We start from the raw sequence: 19,306 nt of genomic DNA on the forward strand, positions 1-19,306 counted from the left end.
GTATAAAAATTTAGTGTGGGAATGCCCACCCCAACGCACTACCATCCTACAGACTAAAATGGTGCATTGATTATACAGGAACGTCCCACTCAAGTCTATGGGAGGTTAGTGCGTAGGCAGAAGCAGCCTGGGAATACATTTTTACCAGACGTGCTGCAAAGAGCATGGGCAGGCTGCAGCCGAGGTAAGTAATAACCTGTGGGGGAAAGGGTAGTGGACAGCTCTGTTTACTTAGGGTGCAAGGGAGGAGGGTTGAGGATTTATTTTAAAGTGAACGTGTATCTCAGTAAAGTGATCATGCAGTGATCCCACGCTGCCAGAATGCTGAGCTGCAACGGCCTGGGGTAAAACTGTAAATAAGTAACTGCCTCAAAAGGAAGCCACCCATAAGTCCAGAAGGTGCCCCCCCCCCCTTGGCATACCTTCCATACCCCCCCAGAGACACGGTATTTTGGTCGCTGAGTAGTGCTAGATATTTTAGCACTAATATTACTTTGTTCTTTCCCTGTTTTTAAGAGGCCTAGATGATTCAGTTCATTTCTTAAGAAAAACTGTCCATTGGTGCCACAGTTTATTCTGGTAGTGCTTGCTGTGAATGTTACTCAACTAACAGACTACCAACACATAACTTACTGACATAACAAGAAATCAGAAGGAGCGGAAGTCTTGCAAGAATTAAATGTGTTCAGGTCTTACAGAATCACAAGGATCACAGTGTTTTTAGAAAAAGAAAAAAAAGTTTTTCCTTACTCTGGCTTTGCTATTGGGCTCGAACTACAGGGTCCAATGAAGTACAAGTGCAACTCACTAAACCTAGGTGTTAAAGGAGAACTATGAGGTGAGTGCTTTTCACTCACCTCATAGTTCTAGCCGACCTGTGACAATGAGACTGTCACAGGTCGGCTCAGTAGATCGGGAGGTGAGCGAACAAATACCGGCATTCGCTCACCTCTCGATCCTGGTAGGAAAAGCCTTGACCCCATAGTTCTCCTTTAAGAGGATTTGTAGATCCTAGACATTCACAGACATTGTGTCATAATTTTCTGTGTCATAATTTTCTGTTTTCAAGAAGTGGAATCTTTACTTTAAATAAGAGGGTAACAAACTACGGTTCAAAACAGCATGCAAATAAATGTTAAATAACAGAAAATATGTACTTATTTGGTGGAAAAGCTGTGATTATTCCAATCACTTTTTAGGATATGCACATGCATTTACAGTAAACTCCCAGTTTTCTGGCACCCACGGGGATTAGATGTCAGATAACTGTAGTTTCTGGTTGCTTGGGAGCTAAAAGGGATTGCAATTTAAAATAGCAAATAGCATACTTTGCTATTGAAACCCCGCCCACTGAGCAAAGGAGTGGACCTGAGAACGAAAGTTCTCTCAGGTCCGCTCCTCTGCTCAGTGGGCAGTACAATAGCCAGCCAGGTATTGGTTATTGCAATTTGAAATAGTCAATAGCAGGCTGGCTATAGATCCTCATTGCTTACATGCTGCTGCCAACAGCGGAATCTAGCTGCCTGCCAGCAGCAAGGTGTAAACAAAGAATTTAATTAGCAACTAAATAAATGTCATTGCTAACTAAATGTTTTAGGTCTAATCAAGCTGCTAGAACGCACTGGATTGCATTAGAAAATCCTCCCTGCGTTCTGGGGCGGGAGTGGGCATGGTGGTGCATTCAAGTCAATAGCACTGCAGCCACAGCCCCCACCCTTCCCCTGCAGGGTGATTGGCCCCACCAGAACGTGGCACATCAATGCCTGCGTTCCAGTCCAGTGCGATCGCAGAAAATACTGAAAGCACTATTCTTTGTGATCACACTGGACAGTAACAGCTATAATTAGCTATAATTTTGCGCTGAAGTTGCTAGAGGGCCAGACCATTATAAATAGGAAAGCAGGTTGTTTACCACGACAGTAGAAGTGATTTGTTTCTGAAGATATCAGAAAGCAGCAAAAATTAGCATTTACACAGTACATGAAAAATCAACCAAAATGAACTGCACTGACCTTTTTGATAGAAATACTTGCGAAAATAGTATGCTCCAAGGTCTATGTGTTCTACAATGTATCTCTTAGCTCTGTCAATGTGTAGAACCAGATTTTCCTTCGGGACCTCAAGGACTGCCAGTCCTGCATTTGCACAGTGTGAACTCATAGTTGATTCAAAAGAAGAATTTTCACACCCAGAAAATGAGCCAGAGTTTGACTTTGTCAGGCTGACCTTCTTTTCACCTTCTCCTCCTGTTTCATTGCGGAAATAGGGACAGCTCATTACTAAGTCGTTGCTTTTGTCATCCCCTTGGTCAACATTAGCGTTCTCCTTTGTATTTAAATCTTCTGTGCTACCAGTTGGAGAATTAAAACTGGAGGAATGAGACAATGGTCCTGCAGCCAGAGAGGCTGCAGCAGCGGCGGAAGCCCCTGTGGTGGTGTTTCGCCGTTTGATGACATTATGCCTGTTTATTACAACTTCATTTAAATCAAACAAAACACTTTGAACATCATAATGAGCAAAACATTTAGGGCACGTCCATGGCTTGAGGCTATCTTCAGAACGACTGTCCTCAATGTCTAAAGCCTTTCCAAGCTCACCTTCAGCTCTTGCATTTCTAAGCTTGCGAAAAATGGAAGAATCTCCAGTTTCTGACTTAGATCGTCTTTTCAGCGGCTTGTCCCGGTCTTTAAAAGCCCTGTGCCCATCTCTCTGCCCATCAATAACGTCCAGGGAGAACCCAGATCCTCTATTTCCACTGCTCAGTAGTAGTTCACTCAATTTGCATGGGCCATGTCCACGATGGTCAGCTCTCTCATTTCTATATCCTTTAATAATATCAAAAAAACTTTCACTGGATGTTCCTTGCTTGTCTATTGACGATGTGCTTCCATATTCTCTGTGGAGCGATGGCCCTGTTTTAAAAGTAGGTGACATGCACTCTTCAAAATTGTCCATATCAAACTCACTAATGGTGATGTCACTGTTACTCCGTTGTCTTATTCTGCGATGAACTTTTCTTGGGGAGCTGGAACTGGAGTACCCTTCAGGGGACAGAAACCTAGAATTTAGACTTTCTGCCTGCCTTGTTTTGTTTTTCAGAGTGTTCTGAATGCTTTTTAACATAGCAGAATCACTAGAGTTCATACTAGATGTACTCACTTGACTACTAGGACTGCTCTTAACAGACACTGCGTCTAAACTGCTTGTTTCCATATCTTGGCTAGCTCTGCTCATCTCCTTAACATTCTCTTTTCTTGGAGGCCAGTCTGCAATTCGTGCTCTAACTCCCATCTTAGGAACACCTGGTGTTGAAGATATGTGGTGGGAGCTTTCACTGCGGGGTGGTCCAACCGGAGACATGGCAGAAGAACCTAAACTACCATTCTGTGATCTGAAACGTCTCATATAAAAATCATCTGAACGAGCCTTTTGTGGTCCATCTGGCACTGACGACAGAGTCCCGCTAGCAACAGACCTCTCAGTCTGGGACCTTTTCAGACTGGTCATGATCCGAAGATAAGCTCAGATTTAGAATATTGCAGAATGAAACACGTCCATCTTTGCTTTTTAAATAGACAATGTTCTCCTGGAGAAAACCCTCCAGAGAACACACTGGTTTCATTAGATCAGCCAAGTTATAGATACTTAAAATGCAAAAGATATATATGTACTTAAGAAAGTGAAATGGCTTTTCACTAATTCAAGGGCAAGGGGATATTTTGAGATACATTTCCCCTTGCATCAAGGCTTAATGTCCAGTGGTAATTCATCTGAGGAACATTTTAGCTTGAATCTGATGCCATCCAGCAACTTATATCTGAAATACAAATAAAAAGATCAATGTTAATAAGTAAAATGATACACAAACTATAGCAAACATGCATAGTTCAAACCGCAAACATTTTCAGTATGCACACTACAAAGATGTTTACTTATAAATGGGATATTATTAAGGATCTGTTAAAAATGTATTCTTATGAATCCGGTGTTTACTGTCAAGAACAGTTTAAGACAGCAAATACAATCTAAAGCTGTTGGTGTGTAAGGTGAATTAAAGCCCAACTGGACCCGCTTCATTTACTACTGTTATGCAGTCAGGCTGCACATAAAGTAATAAAAAGAAACTCACTTTTTTTATACATCAAGCATTGTGGCAACAGTTATAAAAAGCTGTGCTGCTAGCACATAAGAGAATCAGACCACAGCACTCACACAAGCTCTCCTGCGGTCCAAAGTAGCCCACTGAACACTGCTCTATTCAACATAGTCCTCGCTTCCTGAGCAAAGCTGTCGATTTGAGCAGTCTTAGGGTTGTCGGATAGCTTGACTGCTGCTTTTGTATAATCCTACTTTGCTAGTGCTGGCAGCACGGGGGTTTTAACCCTTGCTACAGCACTTTCCACATACAAATAATAAAACAGAGGAATACGGATTACTTTATATGCAGCCCAACTGCATTATAGTTATAACTTAAAGTGTATTTCCAGAAAGTTGAGATAACAAATTGGGAAAACACATTTTATATTTGATCCCATGCACATCACATAAGCTAAACAAAAATTTAAAAATGCAGTTTAAATTGCTTTTAGTTGAGTTAGGGTTTCTGAGCTTCCTAGGGGTTAACATTTCTACTTGCTCCTCCTTCTTTGTAAAGTTAGGAGGGATTGCAAGGGGTTTGTTCCTTATAATGTGTACAGTAGATTTGAACACTGCCTGTCCTAACAAAGGATTAAAAGCCTGGCTTCTGCATTATACGTTAGTAAATAAAGTACACAATCCTCAAATTTCAGTTATAAGCCTTTCTATTAGAACAGATCACTGGCAGTGCTCAGAAAAACTTGCAGTCAGCCATTTTGACTGCTGCGACCAAACATCTAAAAAGGTGAGAAATATTTAATGCTTAAATTATGATTTGTGAACATATAAACATATAGAGGGGTTTTCTCACTTGGGTTATATGCTTTCCATACAAATTTCAATAGTTCAAGCAGTTCAATTGATTCAAGCATCATATGCAATGAGAGGCTACAGGAATATCTAGAGGTTAATGAGTTCTTCTAAATGTCAGAAATGCTCATTACGCAACAGATTTGTTTACATGTTAATTCCTGTAAAACTAGCATCGGCTTGCTTCCTCCTCTATGGTGAAAAAAGAACAAAGCTTTTGCTACCTCCACACGTCAGAAGAGTTGGGAATAAGATCGCTAAGGGTCCCAGTGCTATAGTGATGAAAGTGAAGTCAGGCAGGTGTCTCATTGCCTGACACTTGCAGTGAGACATTTGCTTGTCTATGCCAATTCTGACGGAGGAAAACAGCAGCAGGTAGTATATACACTAAATCTTATTTGTAATTTTGTAAATATGTAATTACATCTTTTAGATGTAATCGTAACACATATTCAGCAGGTCAAAAAGATGATGTTTTAAAACATACACATGGAACAATTTAAATCACAATTTTGCAAGAATTTTTGTTCTTTAAGATATGTATTCAATAGCTAATAATGAAAGCATAAAACTCAACATGTCAATGTAGTAGTCAGCGGTAGTTTTAAAAGATAACCTATTAGGATGGTTGTAATATTTCACAGCCAAGGATACTGTCTACCAACTCATGGAAGTGGACCTAGTTAAGATATGTAGCACTGCTCTACAGTATCATGCATCTTGACTGATCTGTCCCAGAGAGAAAGAGGCATGCAACGGCAACCTCTAGCACTAGATGGGAGCCTAAGCTGCAGCCAGGTAAGAGGAACACTAACCAGTATTCTATAAGAAACCAGAAAACAAACTTTTGATGATTTTTGAAATTGCCTTAACAAAAAAGAAGAAGAAAAAAAAAAAGGACCATTGGCTATAATGTTTTTCATGAATCCTGGTTACCAAGCTCTGTAGAGGTGTCTAGCCTGCCCTATGCTATATTCATCTCTTGCTCCATCTCATCGTTCCTCAGTTGAGGTTTTCATTGTTCACACAATTCACATTGTACCTGGTCCAATTCTTTACCCTATGTTATGCCTCATTTGGTGAAACATAGAACAACATGCACAGTTGGCAACATCAGTAACCACTCTAATGTCCTTTATAAATGTATACAGCATTGGGCTGTCATCAGGGAATTAAATCTGACATCAAGGGAATAAATTCATTTGGTCAAAAACAACATAAAAACAGCCACCTTTTTAAAAATAATGCATCCTTTAGAAGCTAGTGCTTACCATGTATATTCCTGGCATGCATCACTTTATATTTCAAGTACTCCTTGACTAAGAAATATTTATTATCAATACGGTGTGTAAAAATGCCCCTTCTGCTATAACCCCCACCTCTGAGTACATGAGCTATAGGCTAAAAAAATGTCAACGATCTAGATAAAACTACAGTACTGTCAGAAAAATAGATGCCCAACTTGTTATAGAAAGTTATTCAAGATAACATGGGCCCCTTATGGAAATTGAGAAGCAAAAGAAAAAACAAATTCCAAACTTTCAATTTTAAGACATAATTATAGAGAAAGATATGGTTACCACAATATTTTCTGTAGTTATAAGGTATATAACGTACAGCCACTGTGTTGCTGTAGGGCAAAGAGCTGGCAAAGGTGAATAAATCTAGGCAGGTGAACGTACATAAACTCGCTTTCTGTTGGGGAGCTTCAAAAAATACCATTAGACAAAGATGGCTGAAACCACGTCAGTCAACAACCTTTCAAATCACGACTCAATGGATGTTTCATCAACCATTCTTCAGTGCCTGCCATTTAAGGCTGACCGGTTTAGAAAACCCACAAGATCAATTTCTTACATAAAGAAAGCGTATAAAATGACAGGCAAAGGCAATCCAACCATTTATTTTTTCTACTCCTCTCTGAAAAGGCCAAGGTCAATGTGAACAGTACTAAAAGAAAAAGCAGCAACATCCCTCCCATGTAGTTTACCTTTAGGGCAGTGTTTCCTTGAGGGTTCTGTACAAACCCATGACAATTAAGGAGCCCAACTTTTTTTTTCCTCACAGAAAGTACTAAGCACGTGCATACAAAAAAATCTCTTAACATGGAGGAAAAGATTTAAGGTACTTTGGGTGTAAAGTCGTAGTTAATATGAAGAGAAAACTGACGAGAAATTTGCCCATTTCAGGATGACCTTTGTTATCATTTTAGTCAGGTATCAAGTGTCTTTGCATAGGTTTCTATAGAAATAAAAGTAGTGCTCGTCTAACTACTTAGTACTGGACAAACCAATCTTCGTTTGCTCTTTTGTGTCTTTTGAATTGGCAAATATTATAAAGTCTAGGCCTGTCTGAGCAGCCTCTTTGCAAACAAATTGATTCGAGCATGATCTGGTTTTCTGCTTAGATCATCAATTGAGCAGATTTACTACAAAGTAATGGGCTTTGGAACATTAACTTATCTAAATCTACAGATCTGTCCGCAGAGTAATAAAAATTCCACATGATTAAAGGATATTTGTGTAGCATGAAAGTTAATTACCATCAATTATGCAGCACGGTAAGATGAAACTGGCTTTAAGCCTCTGACCAGCACTCTGTAACTATATGTCCTGAGAAGAACTTAAACAGCGATTACATTTAATATAGCCAATTAGAATTGGCTTGCTGATTGACCAATGCCATTAATGTAGTAACCTGTGATCATTGTGTAATGTGACCTGTTGGTTATATCACTTTCACATGAATGCTAAAATCAATTATTACTCCTAAGTGCCTTTCAAGCAGTCACTTAAAAGAAAATTACAGTTTTTTCCACTCAACAATCATAAACTTGCTGTGAAACTAAAGGAATTTGTGAGAAGGGCACAGCAGCATCCCATAGCAGCACAAAAAAACACAGCTTGTTTACTCTATCAGTCCATATGAACATTACAGAGCCATGAAGTAAACCATAGTATAGGAAGCTCTGCAAGCTCAGAACACCTCACAGAGCAGGTTTAATGGTGGCGTTCTGATTTTCACATTTTGAAAGAGACAGGCTTTCCAAAGTGTGTGTAGTCTAACCAATATGAAAAGGGAGATCGGTTTAAATCACCCTTTGCATGCAGCTGGAAAAAGTTCGGAATAAGGAGCTCCACTACCAACACGAAGTCTGTTAACATTTTACACCATTTAGTAGACGAACAGCAGAAACTGAGACTGGAAAAAAGCTCTAAATTGATGCACTGTGAAATTATCAGCAATTATCATAGGTCCCTGAAACCCAAGTAATCAAACTACCATTTATTAGTTACAAAACTTGTGATCAGTTATAAGGTCAGGAGCAATTCTTATGAAGCAGCACAACAAGCAAAAACCAGGACAGACTTTATTTTTTACTTAACTTTTCCAAATGTCTTAAAGGAGAACTATGAGGTGAGTGCTTTTCACTCACCTCATAGTTCTAGCCGACCTGTGACAATGAGACTGTCACAGGTCCGCTCAGTAGATCGGGAGGTGAGCGAACACATACCGGCGTTCGCTCACTTCTCGATCCTGGTAGGAAAAGCCTTAACCCCATAGTTGTCCTTTAAGAGACAGGGGAGGGGCTGGATTCTCCCCTCCCCGATCCGCCAGCACTGACTGGCGGAACAGACGGGGGAGGGTACAGCTGGCTCTGCCTTTAGATAGGCAGAGCCAGCTGTCAGTCACGCAGCTGGGCGGATCCCGGCACAATTGTCGGGATCCGCTTCAGCTACTGCGTCTTAGTATACCGCGAGCAGCAGCTGAGCCTAGGGTGACGGGAGGACGCTAGTTTGTGTCCTCACGTTAGCTTAAGGAGAACTATGGGAAAAGTGGGCAATTCTTGATAACGCAGAGTGACTTGATCACACTAGCACTGCTTTTGCAGTGCTGCACTGAGTTATACTGAGTGGGTCCTCATGGTGACACCCCATCAGAGAGCATGACGTCCTGCTTTCATAGTACAGTAAACTTCCCATTATCCTGCATTCAAGCAACCGGTAAAAACAATCGGGGACATATGTCCTCGATTTACTTTTTTGCCGGTGGCTTGATGTACAGTAAAAAAAAATATGTCAGATGCTTGGTGCACGCTAAAAAAATTTCCTTAGCAACTACATTTAATTAGTTGCTAAGGAAATTCTTTGTTTACATCTTGCTGCCCGCGCTAGATTACGCGGTCGTCAGCAGAATGTAAATAGGGAGCAATAGCCAGCCTGCTATTGGCTATTTCAAATTGCACGCGCCCACTGAACAGAAGACAGACATGAGAGAGGTCCACTCCACTGGTCAGTTGGCTATTGCAATTTGAAATGGCCAATAGGAGTCTGGCTGGTCCCGGCTGCTTACAGTCACCTGTTGCCTGCGGAAGCTTACTATTAAAGCATTCCAGGCTAAAAGTTGTCCAACGTCATTCAACCCAGAAGACTAAAGAGATCTTGTGCCACAAATTATTGCAGGGAAATTATTGCTAGGCAACGAGAGGAGGATACTGTAACCAGAACTGCATTTTCAGGTTATTCAATTTCCATTTCAGTTTCTTTTTACCCTTTATTTTTCACTTGGTAATTCTGCAAATAACACACATTCTTGCCCTTGGGTGGCTACAATCATTGCACAGTATCTATGCTAGTCACTCAGGCTGAACTTTAAACATGTGTTCTTCTCTTCGTCTCTATTACATGGGAGGTTGGAGGACAGACTGCTCACAGGAATTTGCAAGTCTGCAGTATTTCTGGCAAAATCAACAGGTATAGCTTGCACTAGATGAAAATGTTCTTACTAAATGTCTTACTTTGGACATAGATTTCCCTAATTTTTCTTTTCAGATCTGAACGTGGATCTTTACTCACTGCGCATGGACCAATAGAAAACAATAGACCTGCGTTCAGATCTGTAAAGATAAAAACACTATACTGATAAAAACTAAGGTTTTGTTTGTTTTTCTTTATCAGCTATGTGCATGAGTCCTAACTGATGGAAAGACATAACCTTTTCATACAATGCAATTTAATGATTGCCTTGTCATTCACATATTTAAACCAAATTATTGTTCTATTCATCCTACAAAAGGGTATAATATGCAATTATTTTAATTCGTTTCAGCTTCTCTGAGCTTTAACCACAATAGAATGTTTACACTCCATCTCTAATGAGCTCTGAGAAAAGTACAGCTATGCAAAAGGTGGGAATCTTTTTTAAAACTGACTTGTGCTATACCCAATGCCTGGAAGGCAAACGAATAGCACAAAAGGCTGTCGTGTAGCTGTATACCAATCAGCTATTACCAAAACTCATTTACTTGGAGATGATTAATCCGAGAGTTTTTCCATTAATGAAAGTAAACTAAATAATTGTAACATGTTCCGAGTATTAGGATGCTAACGTTTTTGGGTCGTTTTCAATACCAGGAGCTGACATTTTAACATCATAGTAATATATGCATCCTATTATTCAGAAACAAAAGATCCAATGTTGGATTATTGTCCCTTTAATCAGCATGAATATGTACCAGCTAGTATACTTTTAGTGATCGTCCAAGTTGGGTGTTAGGCTATCTGGAACTTTTTCAGCAGGGATGATCAGAAAATCACAGGACTCTTTGCAGTTTACCAGATCCCTTGAGAACCAAAACTGCATTTCAAGGTCTTCCAATACATTCTAATATACTGTAGTCACAAGAGAAGGCTGGAAACTGTCCAGTATATGACCATCCTAAAATAGTACAAGCAGTCAATAAGAAATTGATAATTTCCCAGAACTGCATCAGATATGTTTCCTTGTGGAGATCCATTTCTAGACATTTTGCTTATTAAGCTGGACAAACACAGATCAAATTTTGTCTGCTTCCTGTTCAATTGGCTGAAATGCAATCCATTGGCAGCCCTGCTGGCACCACCTTGCAAGACATAATTGTCACGTGAACGGTGACTGAAGCCAATCAGCTACAGTCACTGCTCGAGTATTCTGTCAGGATAAAATTGGGAAATCACGTGGTCCTTCTTACTCAGCCCATAGAGCTGAATGAGAAATACCTTACAGGAGTATGGCCAGCTTTACTAAGGTTTTCAAGGATTGGATAAGCAGGACTGGTAGTGGCTGAGCCTCTTCTCTCTTTAGGATATACAACATGCAAACATACACCTTTAGGGCAGCAATAGCAGCAAGACTGTGCCTGCATGGCCACCTGCAAAAACTATATTATACCAAATTCTATAAAATGGCCAGAAGAATTCACAATTGACATGAATTATTTAACACTAATTAAAGCTGAACTCCCTTACTTTGCAAAAATTTAACAGCTACATAGGATGAATATCCACTTTGTGTGTAACAAATGCCTTTGTGCACCCAGTTATCACCTTGTAAAAGTAGCAGTGACATCATTGCTGTGCTGTACATAGCCTGTGCAGAGAGCAAAGCTGTGGAAGGGACCCAGATCCTGCACTGCAAAGGTTCTTGTTGTGTAACTGCACAAATTTGAAATGAATACACAAAACACACTAAGATCCCAATAAGAATATATATGCCTCTTGTGTTTGGAAAATATTTGCTTATCCCAGAGCTCAGTATTTCCCGGTTCAGCTAGAATCATATAGGCGAACTCAGAAAATATCTGGGTTTTTTTTTGTTTAACATACTCATCCTCTATTGCAGGGGTAGACAACACCGGCCCTCCAGCTGTTGTGGAACTACAAGTCCCATGAGGCATTGCAAGACTGACAGCCACGACTCCCAGAGGCAGATGCATGATGGGATCTGTAGTTTCACCACAGCTGAAGGGCCAGCGCTGTCCACCCCTGCTCGACTGTATGGTAATTAAAGTTTTTACATTTTTTTGTGACATAGCGACAGGCAGGAGGAACCATGGCATCCAGCAGGGGATGAAATATCCAACGCACTTAGAAAATGTGGGGTAGCAGTCATGCTCAGAGCTCTTCAAGAGACTAAAAGATTTAACAAACCACTCAATCTAAAAGGGAAGTGTAAAACATGTTCTTTTATAGAGCAGCTCTGTTCTTTTAGTCATAGAAACAGGGTTTTTTTTAAATCTGCAATGTAATACATACAAGCATTACAAGCAATGATCAATAATATCATAAGCAGCACCTCATTCGCAACGCACTTCTTATATACTCTTTTAAGCTATTGTCTGCTACCATATTATGTATAAACTTTTGCTTCATGTATCTGAATAATTTATCAGTCTCACCATTGAAGCCCGCATATCGCCAAGGCACAGATTTCTCTATTACTCAGAATATCCCATAAAAAGCTTGTGACGTCTTTAGCAAAGATTATCTTCGCCATATGCTTCCTTTTTCTATTTATTCTTCTGAATTAAGCTAAAAACTTGCATAACATGCTTAACAAAATTACTCTCTCTTAAAATGGGAGGAAGGTGCAATGTTACAAAAATAAAAAAAGACAAAAAGTTTGAAACATCTCTTGGCATTTTATAAGAAATGCACTGCTTTTTATGTATCTCTAAGGGGACCTATGCTTTGCCAGCATAGGGCAAAGCAACAGGTTCACTTTAATAAATCCTATCCTGGCAGAATATACTTGCCTTTCTTTGCAAGCTACAAGTCAATGGAGTCATAGCTTACACAGGACTACAGACTTCCCATGTGACAGCACCAATTGGCCCATTTCTGCTGCATGGAGCAAGTCACACATTCTCAGGTAAATGCTTTCCCTCCCAGCAATGAACAAAGAAGCAGGGGAGATAAGGAAAGACAATTACATCCATGTAAAGGGTGAAAGATAAAAGGAAAGAACAATAAATAAATCATAAACTGACAGATTATTGGCTAGATTATATCTGACACAACACCTATTCTTATATTAGAGGGTGGCCTGAATCCATGCAGGTGTGATAAACTGATACAACAACTGGGAAGTGTTTGCTGTTGTATATATAGATTTTCTAACTAGTTCAACAATCTGTAATGGGACCAATTTATCTTTTTACTCAAACATATAGCCAAGACTACTATGAACCATTACGTAAACCCATATACACAAACACACACACTATATTGCCAAAAGTATTGGGACACCCCTCTAAATCATTGGATTCAGGTGTTCCAATCACCTCCATGGCCACTAGAGCTGCAGCTAACGATTATTTTCAAAATCGATTAGTTAGCCAATTATTGAGTTTGATTAATCGGTTAAAAAATAAAATACATTTTTAAAAATGGCTCCAGGGATGGGACTACTAGGTTGTATTGAGATTGTAGTCCATCACAGGATCAAGCTATGAAGTGGTAGTCCACGTATAATGACAGAACGGGGTCAGCGCATGCTGAAGCGCACAGTGCGCAGAAGTCGCCAACTGTCTGCAGAGTCAATAGCTACAGACCTCCAAACTTTATGTGGTATTCAGATTGGCACAACAACAGTGCGTAGAGAGCTTCATGGAATAGGTTTCCATGGCCGAGCAGCTGCATCCAAGTCTTACATCACCAAGTGCAATGCAAAGTGTCAGATGCAGTGGTGTAAAGCATGCCGCCACTGGACTATAGAGAAGTGGAGACGTGTTCTCTGGAGTGACGAATCACGCCTCTCTGTCTGGCAATCCAATGAACATGACTGGATTTGGCAGTTGCCAGGAGACCGGTACTTGACTGACTGCATTGTGCCAAGTGTAAAGTTTGGTGGAAGGGGGATTATGGTGTAGGGTTGTTTTTCAGGGGTTGGGCTTGGCCCCTTAGTTCCAGTGAAGAGAACTCTTAAGGCATCAGCATACCAAGACATTTTGGACAATTTCATGCTCCCAACTTTGTGGGAACAGTTTGGGGATAGCCCCTCCCTACTCCAACATGACTGCGCACCAGTGCACAAAGCAAGCTCCATAAAGACATGCATGAGCGAGTTTGGGGTGGAGGAACTTGACTGGGCTGCACAGAGTCCTGATCTCAACCCGATAGAACACCTTTGGGATGAATTAGAGTGGAGACTGCGAGCCCGGCCTTCTCGTCCAACATCAGTACCTGACCTCACAAATGCGCTTCTGGAAGAATGGTCAAACATTCCCATAGACACACTCCTAAACCTTGTGGACAGCCTTCCCAGTAGAGTTGATTATATATATCTGTGTAGATCTCTACACAAAGAGAACCCTCATAACAATCCAGCAATAGCATACACCACCTGCCTGAACTTGAATGCTTGCCATGATATACATACAGTATACTTCTAACCCAGAGAGATCATGAGCTTTATGCTTACAGTTATGTGAACAAGTAAATCAGAATAAAATGTAGTACAGTACCGAGATGAGTGTCAGGGTAACATTAATTTTTGGGATGCAGCAATAACGTTTTTTCCAGATCGAGTATGAGTACCGATATTTATATTTCGGTACTCGCCAATATCAATACTTCAGGTAGCATTAAGCAGGCATCCCGGCCAATCAGCAAAGAGCCGGCTTCCTGGCAAATTGGGAAGCCAGGCTGCAAGTCATGATTGGCAACAGCCCAGCTTCCTGATTGGCGGGAAAGCTGGCTTCATGTTCCCACGCGGCACTGCCAGTCAGAGGAACTCTCCCTCTGATTGGAAATTCCATATCAGGATAAGTATCGAAGCATTTGGGCGAGTATACAAGTACATCCCCCAAATACTGGGTAACGGCACAGATACCGATACTAGTATCGGTATATCACTAATTGATTTGAAATTATACATCTGAATTAAACATATCAGCACATGTAATGCAAAACTGTAAATTTTCTCAACTGCAAAGGTGCACTTGCACTTAAAGCCATATGTCCTGATAGCTGCCTACTGCCTTACACCCATCATATGGTGCCCAGTCTGGCCTGCATATCACGTTATACAATCATGAAAGATCATATCAGGTGAACTTCAGTGTTTGTGTCTGTAAAAATTAGAGTGCTAAAGGTGCTGGCTTTTCTCAGAAGTAGAGCGCACAGTTCAGGGAAGAAAATCTATGCTAGCCAACTGATTTATCTCCTGGGCAGGCATGGCCAGAGGGCACAAGGCATGGCAATTAAACATGGTAACGTTTCCCCATTTCATCACAGGGAACTTAATTGGACAAATACCTTTAGACCTATACCTTTAGGCTGGGCTCACAACTGAGCGTTTTTTTTATGCTCGTTTTTTTCACGTTTTTTCGTTCAGTGAAACGCGTGTCACTGGCGGTATGATTTTATTTTTGGTTTTTTTCCCCCTTTATTTTCTCTATTTAAAAACAAACAAACATTTTTTAGTTTCACCTTTAAACTTCCCGCTGGCTCTGCCCCCCTGCAACGCGGCCGCTGGCAAGGGACGGAACCCGAAATTCGGCAGTCGGCGAAGACACAGCGGGGATCGCGGACAAGGTAAGACCTGTACGCTGTATTCCCGAGTGTGGATCGGGGTTACCGCTTTGTTAACTCCGATCCACACTCGGGAATACCAATGGCAACGCGCGGCAAAACGCCCCAAAGAAGCTCCTGTACTTCTTTGGGGCGTAGGGCGTTTTGCAGCGCGTTCCTACGAGCTGTAAAACGCCCAGGTGGGAACCATGCCCATAGGCAATCATTGGTTCTCACATTTTGAGCGTTTTACAGTGTGTAGGAACGCGCTGTAAAACGCCCAGGTGTGAACCAGGCCTTAGAGACCCCACTGCAATCTCAAATCAACTTCAATATGTTAATGTAATTTCAAAAGTAATTTTCAAAATTTTTAATCTGCAGCTCCCATTAAAATAATACCTGGTGATCTTGCCACATGGGAACTTATTCAGGCACACCCTGTCTAAAGGGAGATAACTTTTCGTCCCTGTCTCCTGGTTATGCTCATGTGTTGTCACCCTGTCATACGGGCTTCTGATGAAAACTACATATGGCGGTTTCATCAAACATTATGCAGGCAAGGCACACTGTTGTGAAAAGATGTCCAATCTTTTAAGCGCTCTTCAGGTGGGGAAATCCTGTGTGGTGTGCTGGTGTATGGCTCCTGGTAAATATGGACCAAAAAAAAAAAAACTTAAGGCCCACTGTTGTCACTATCAGGAAGCCCACCCAGAGAAATGTTATGCAGTCATTGATGGATTGCATGAAACCAAGACAGGAAGTGGCTGCAGGAGATAAGACTGAGGAGATAAAACTGAGCCAAGGTGAAAAAAGGTAAAGACCTACTAAAAAAGGTAATTGTTTATGACAGAGTGCTTCAGTAAACTAAATATCACTGAGTTATGGTTTTCATCTACTTTAATAGCTCTGTACATTGCCCAATACTGGCAAATTATTTTAGAGCTATGCTTGTAATAACTAAATGTAGGGTATCATTTTTCTTAATCCTTGCAGTGGGGTTACTCCTGCACAGCAAGCGTAATCTGTAGTGCCGAGACCAAAACTCCTGTGCACACATCAAACTGCAAAAAATAATAATGAGAAATAGAGCTGTGTCCCCCAGAGAGCCTTTTTTTGTTTTGTTTGTTTTGCACACAACTGTTTAAAATGGCATGGTATTGCAAGTTACAACCTCAAGACCTTTCTCTTATAGCAGCAAGAGAAATAATCCCGAGATACTGCAAATCGGCTGCTGTACCTTCCGGAAAGCTTAACTCATTATCAGTTAATGCATATGAAAGAATTAACAGCCCAGTTACATGATCGATGCGCACAAATCTTCCACAATTTGGTGTACCTGGATCCTCTTTTGGTATAGTCCCTACATTTGTGATTCGGCCATATAACTGAGACTGATGTCTTTTCAGGTGTCCAATGACCAGAAGAGTGGTTGCCCTGTTGGTCCACCAGGTATCACCTACACTATTCTTCCAACTTTATCTTGTCCTTTTTTTTCTAGCCACCATCAAGTACCCTCATGTAGACACACTACTGACCACGCTTCCCTTAGTTTCCTTGGGGGCAGCGGACATATGCCTGTGGATCAGTCTATGGTATGGGTTCTGTGGCTGTTGAGGTTTATATTCTGGAATGTCGCGGCTATGAGTTTGCATATGTAAATAGCAGTTTCTGATTTTATCCGTTTCGTGATACGTCAAGGTTCACGGAGTTACATGTCCTGCAAATAAATTTATACTGAGAATATGGACCAGCACCGTGTGACTATAAAAAAACAAAAAAGGGCAATGGCATATATTAACACACACACACACCCCTTTCTTTGTGTTTGCGAGTATGTGTAAATATGACTATTTAATTAGATTGGGAAATAATTGCCATAGCGACCTGCCGTAATTTGCTGGCTCCTAGATCTCTGTGAGATTTGTCCAGGTCTGTATTAAGTATAGTTTAAGATCTACATTACAGATAAGTTGTTTTCATATAAAACAGTGTTATGGTTACTACCAGAAAAATAAAAATACCAGAGAACAAAAGAATATGGCAGCATTTGAAGGCCAACAGGCTTACAAATTAATGGACTAGTAGAACAGATCCTTGTTCCATGATATGCCAGCGTAATATAATTGTTCCTGTATAGCTTTCATCATTTGCTCCATATGTTTCTGAACAAGTGCCATTTGATCTTTTCAATACAACACAAAGAGATTTCAGCCCTTGCACTTGCGATTATAGCAGAATAATCAGTTTCCAGTAAGGCTGAGCTGGGAAATGAAATCTCACGGAGTAAATTATAATGTAAGCTGGACACTTTGTCTTTTATCCAACACACAGGGTTCATGCAGTAATGGGCAATTCATCTCTAGTATGAGAGCTGCTGACATGTGCTAACCTTCCACTGATCTGTCAAGGATCACTTTTCCTTAAAATATGCAAAAATGCAAACTGGACTAATAATATGTCACAAGCTAGTCAAATGATAAATGTTTCCAACCAGTGCAACTTTTAATCCAAACAAATACAAAACTTTATCTTGCTATTTAAAGGAGAACTATGGGGTTAGGGCTTTTCCCCATAGTTCTCCTGAGGGTAACGGGAGGACACAAACTAGCGTCCTCCCGTCTCCCTAAGCTACAGCAAGCTGTATACTGAGATGCTGCAGCTGAAACGGATCCCAAAAATTATGTCTGGATCCGCCCAGCTGCGCGAGTGACAGCTGGCTCTGCCTATCTAGAGGCAGAGGCAGCTGTACCAGCCCCCTCCCCAGTCCGTTCCGCCAGTCAGCGCTGGAGGATCGGAGCGGGGAGGGGGGAATTTAGCCCCTCCCCTGTCACGGCTCTCTGCCGTGACAGGATCGAGAACTGAGCAAACGTCAGTATGTGTTCGCTCACTTCCCGATCTACTGAGCCGACCTGTGACAGTCTCATTGTCACAGGTCGGCTAGAACTTTGAGGTGAGTGAAAATCACTCACCTCATAGTTCTCCTTTAAGCACATTTATCTTAAGCAACAATTCCAAGTCAGAGGAAGGTTAGTTGTGAAAAGAGTCGATGTGGAGCATTTAAAGTGACTGTATTACCATAAAAAGTCCTAATAAAAGAAGTAAATACCTCTCTACTGCCTACCCACAATGCTGAATGCCGCCACTCTATTGATGGATTATTGCCAGCTGAAGTTTCTAGAGAGACCTACACCTTCGGGCATGTCAATTCTCTCATTCCAGTAGGGATGCAGGAGTCCGTGGGAGGAACCCCCGATGCAGTGGGGACCAGAAGATTGACATTCCTATGTCAGTTTGTGAAGAAACATCTATCAATTTCTCAACAATGAAACAGCATTTGGAAGAGAGGATGACAGGCAAAGTACTTGGGGGAGGGGCAAGGTACAAGAGCAGGAGATGTCACAGTCACACCCCATTTTCTGCTCCAGTCACAGAATGCCTTCTATTCTTTGAAAAAATACAAGACATTTTGTGATTGGATAACAGTGAGGAGGGGCGGACAATGCCCCTGGAAAGCTGTACTACTCGAGTCGAAACTCTCCTTCTATCCTCAGTGCCAGGAAGTTCATTGCTCCAAGGTAAGATTTATATACTTTGCAGCAGTCCTCTGCACATAACACACAGGTTTTAATTAGGTTTATTCTGCTTTTTCGGTATCTAGTACCAGTACCGATATTTTTTTTGGTACTTGCAGATACCGGAAGTCCCTTTCAGGAAGCCAGGCAGTGTGTAATGACTCGCCACCTGGCTTCCTGATAAGCTGAGCAGCATGTACAGACTTGGCACCCAGGTTGCCGATTAGCACGGAAGCCGTCTCCCTGCTCCCTCGCCACCAGGTGACGAGAAAGCATGGAGCTGGTTTTCTGGCTAATCAGGAAGCTGGGCGCCATGTAATGACACATTGCCCAGTTTCCTGATTGGTCAAGAAGCCGGCCAAACAGGAAGCCGGGCAACGCGTTATTACACGGCACCCGGGCTTCCTGGTTGGCTGGGAAGCCAGCTCTATGCTCTCTTGTCACCAGGTGATGAGG

At 41.3% G+C, this 19,306-nt stretch overlaps 1 protein-coding gene across 4 annotated transcripts in view; it reads right to left on the reverse strand.

Annotated features, from left to right (window-relative positions):
• Positions 1-19,306, reverse strand: part of SIPA1L1 (signal induced proliferation associated 1 like 1) — a 148,865-nt gene that overhangs the window by 93,158 nt on the left and 36,401 nt on the right. For all 4 annotated transcript variants that reach the window (XM_018561638.1, XM_018561637.1, XM_018561636.1 and 1 more), the window contains exon 2: positions 2,013-3,817. In XM_018561638.1, coding sequence (XP_018417140.1) covers positions 2,013-3,507 — 1,495 coding nt within the window. In that variant the 5' untranslated portion in view covers positions 3,508-3,817. The remainder of the gene's footprint in view (positions 1-2,012; positions 3,818-19,306) is intronic.

Source organism: Nanorana parkeri, unplaced genomic scaffold, assembly GCF_000935625.1.
Source record: "Nanorana parkeri isolate BGI_ZX_2015 unplaced genomic scaffold, ASM93562v1 scaffold535, whole genome shotgun sequence".
Lineage (NCBI taxonomy): Eukaryota > Metazoa > Chordata > Amphibia > Anura > Dicroglossidae > Nanorana > Nanorana parkeri.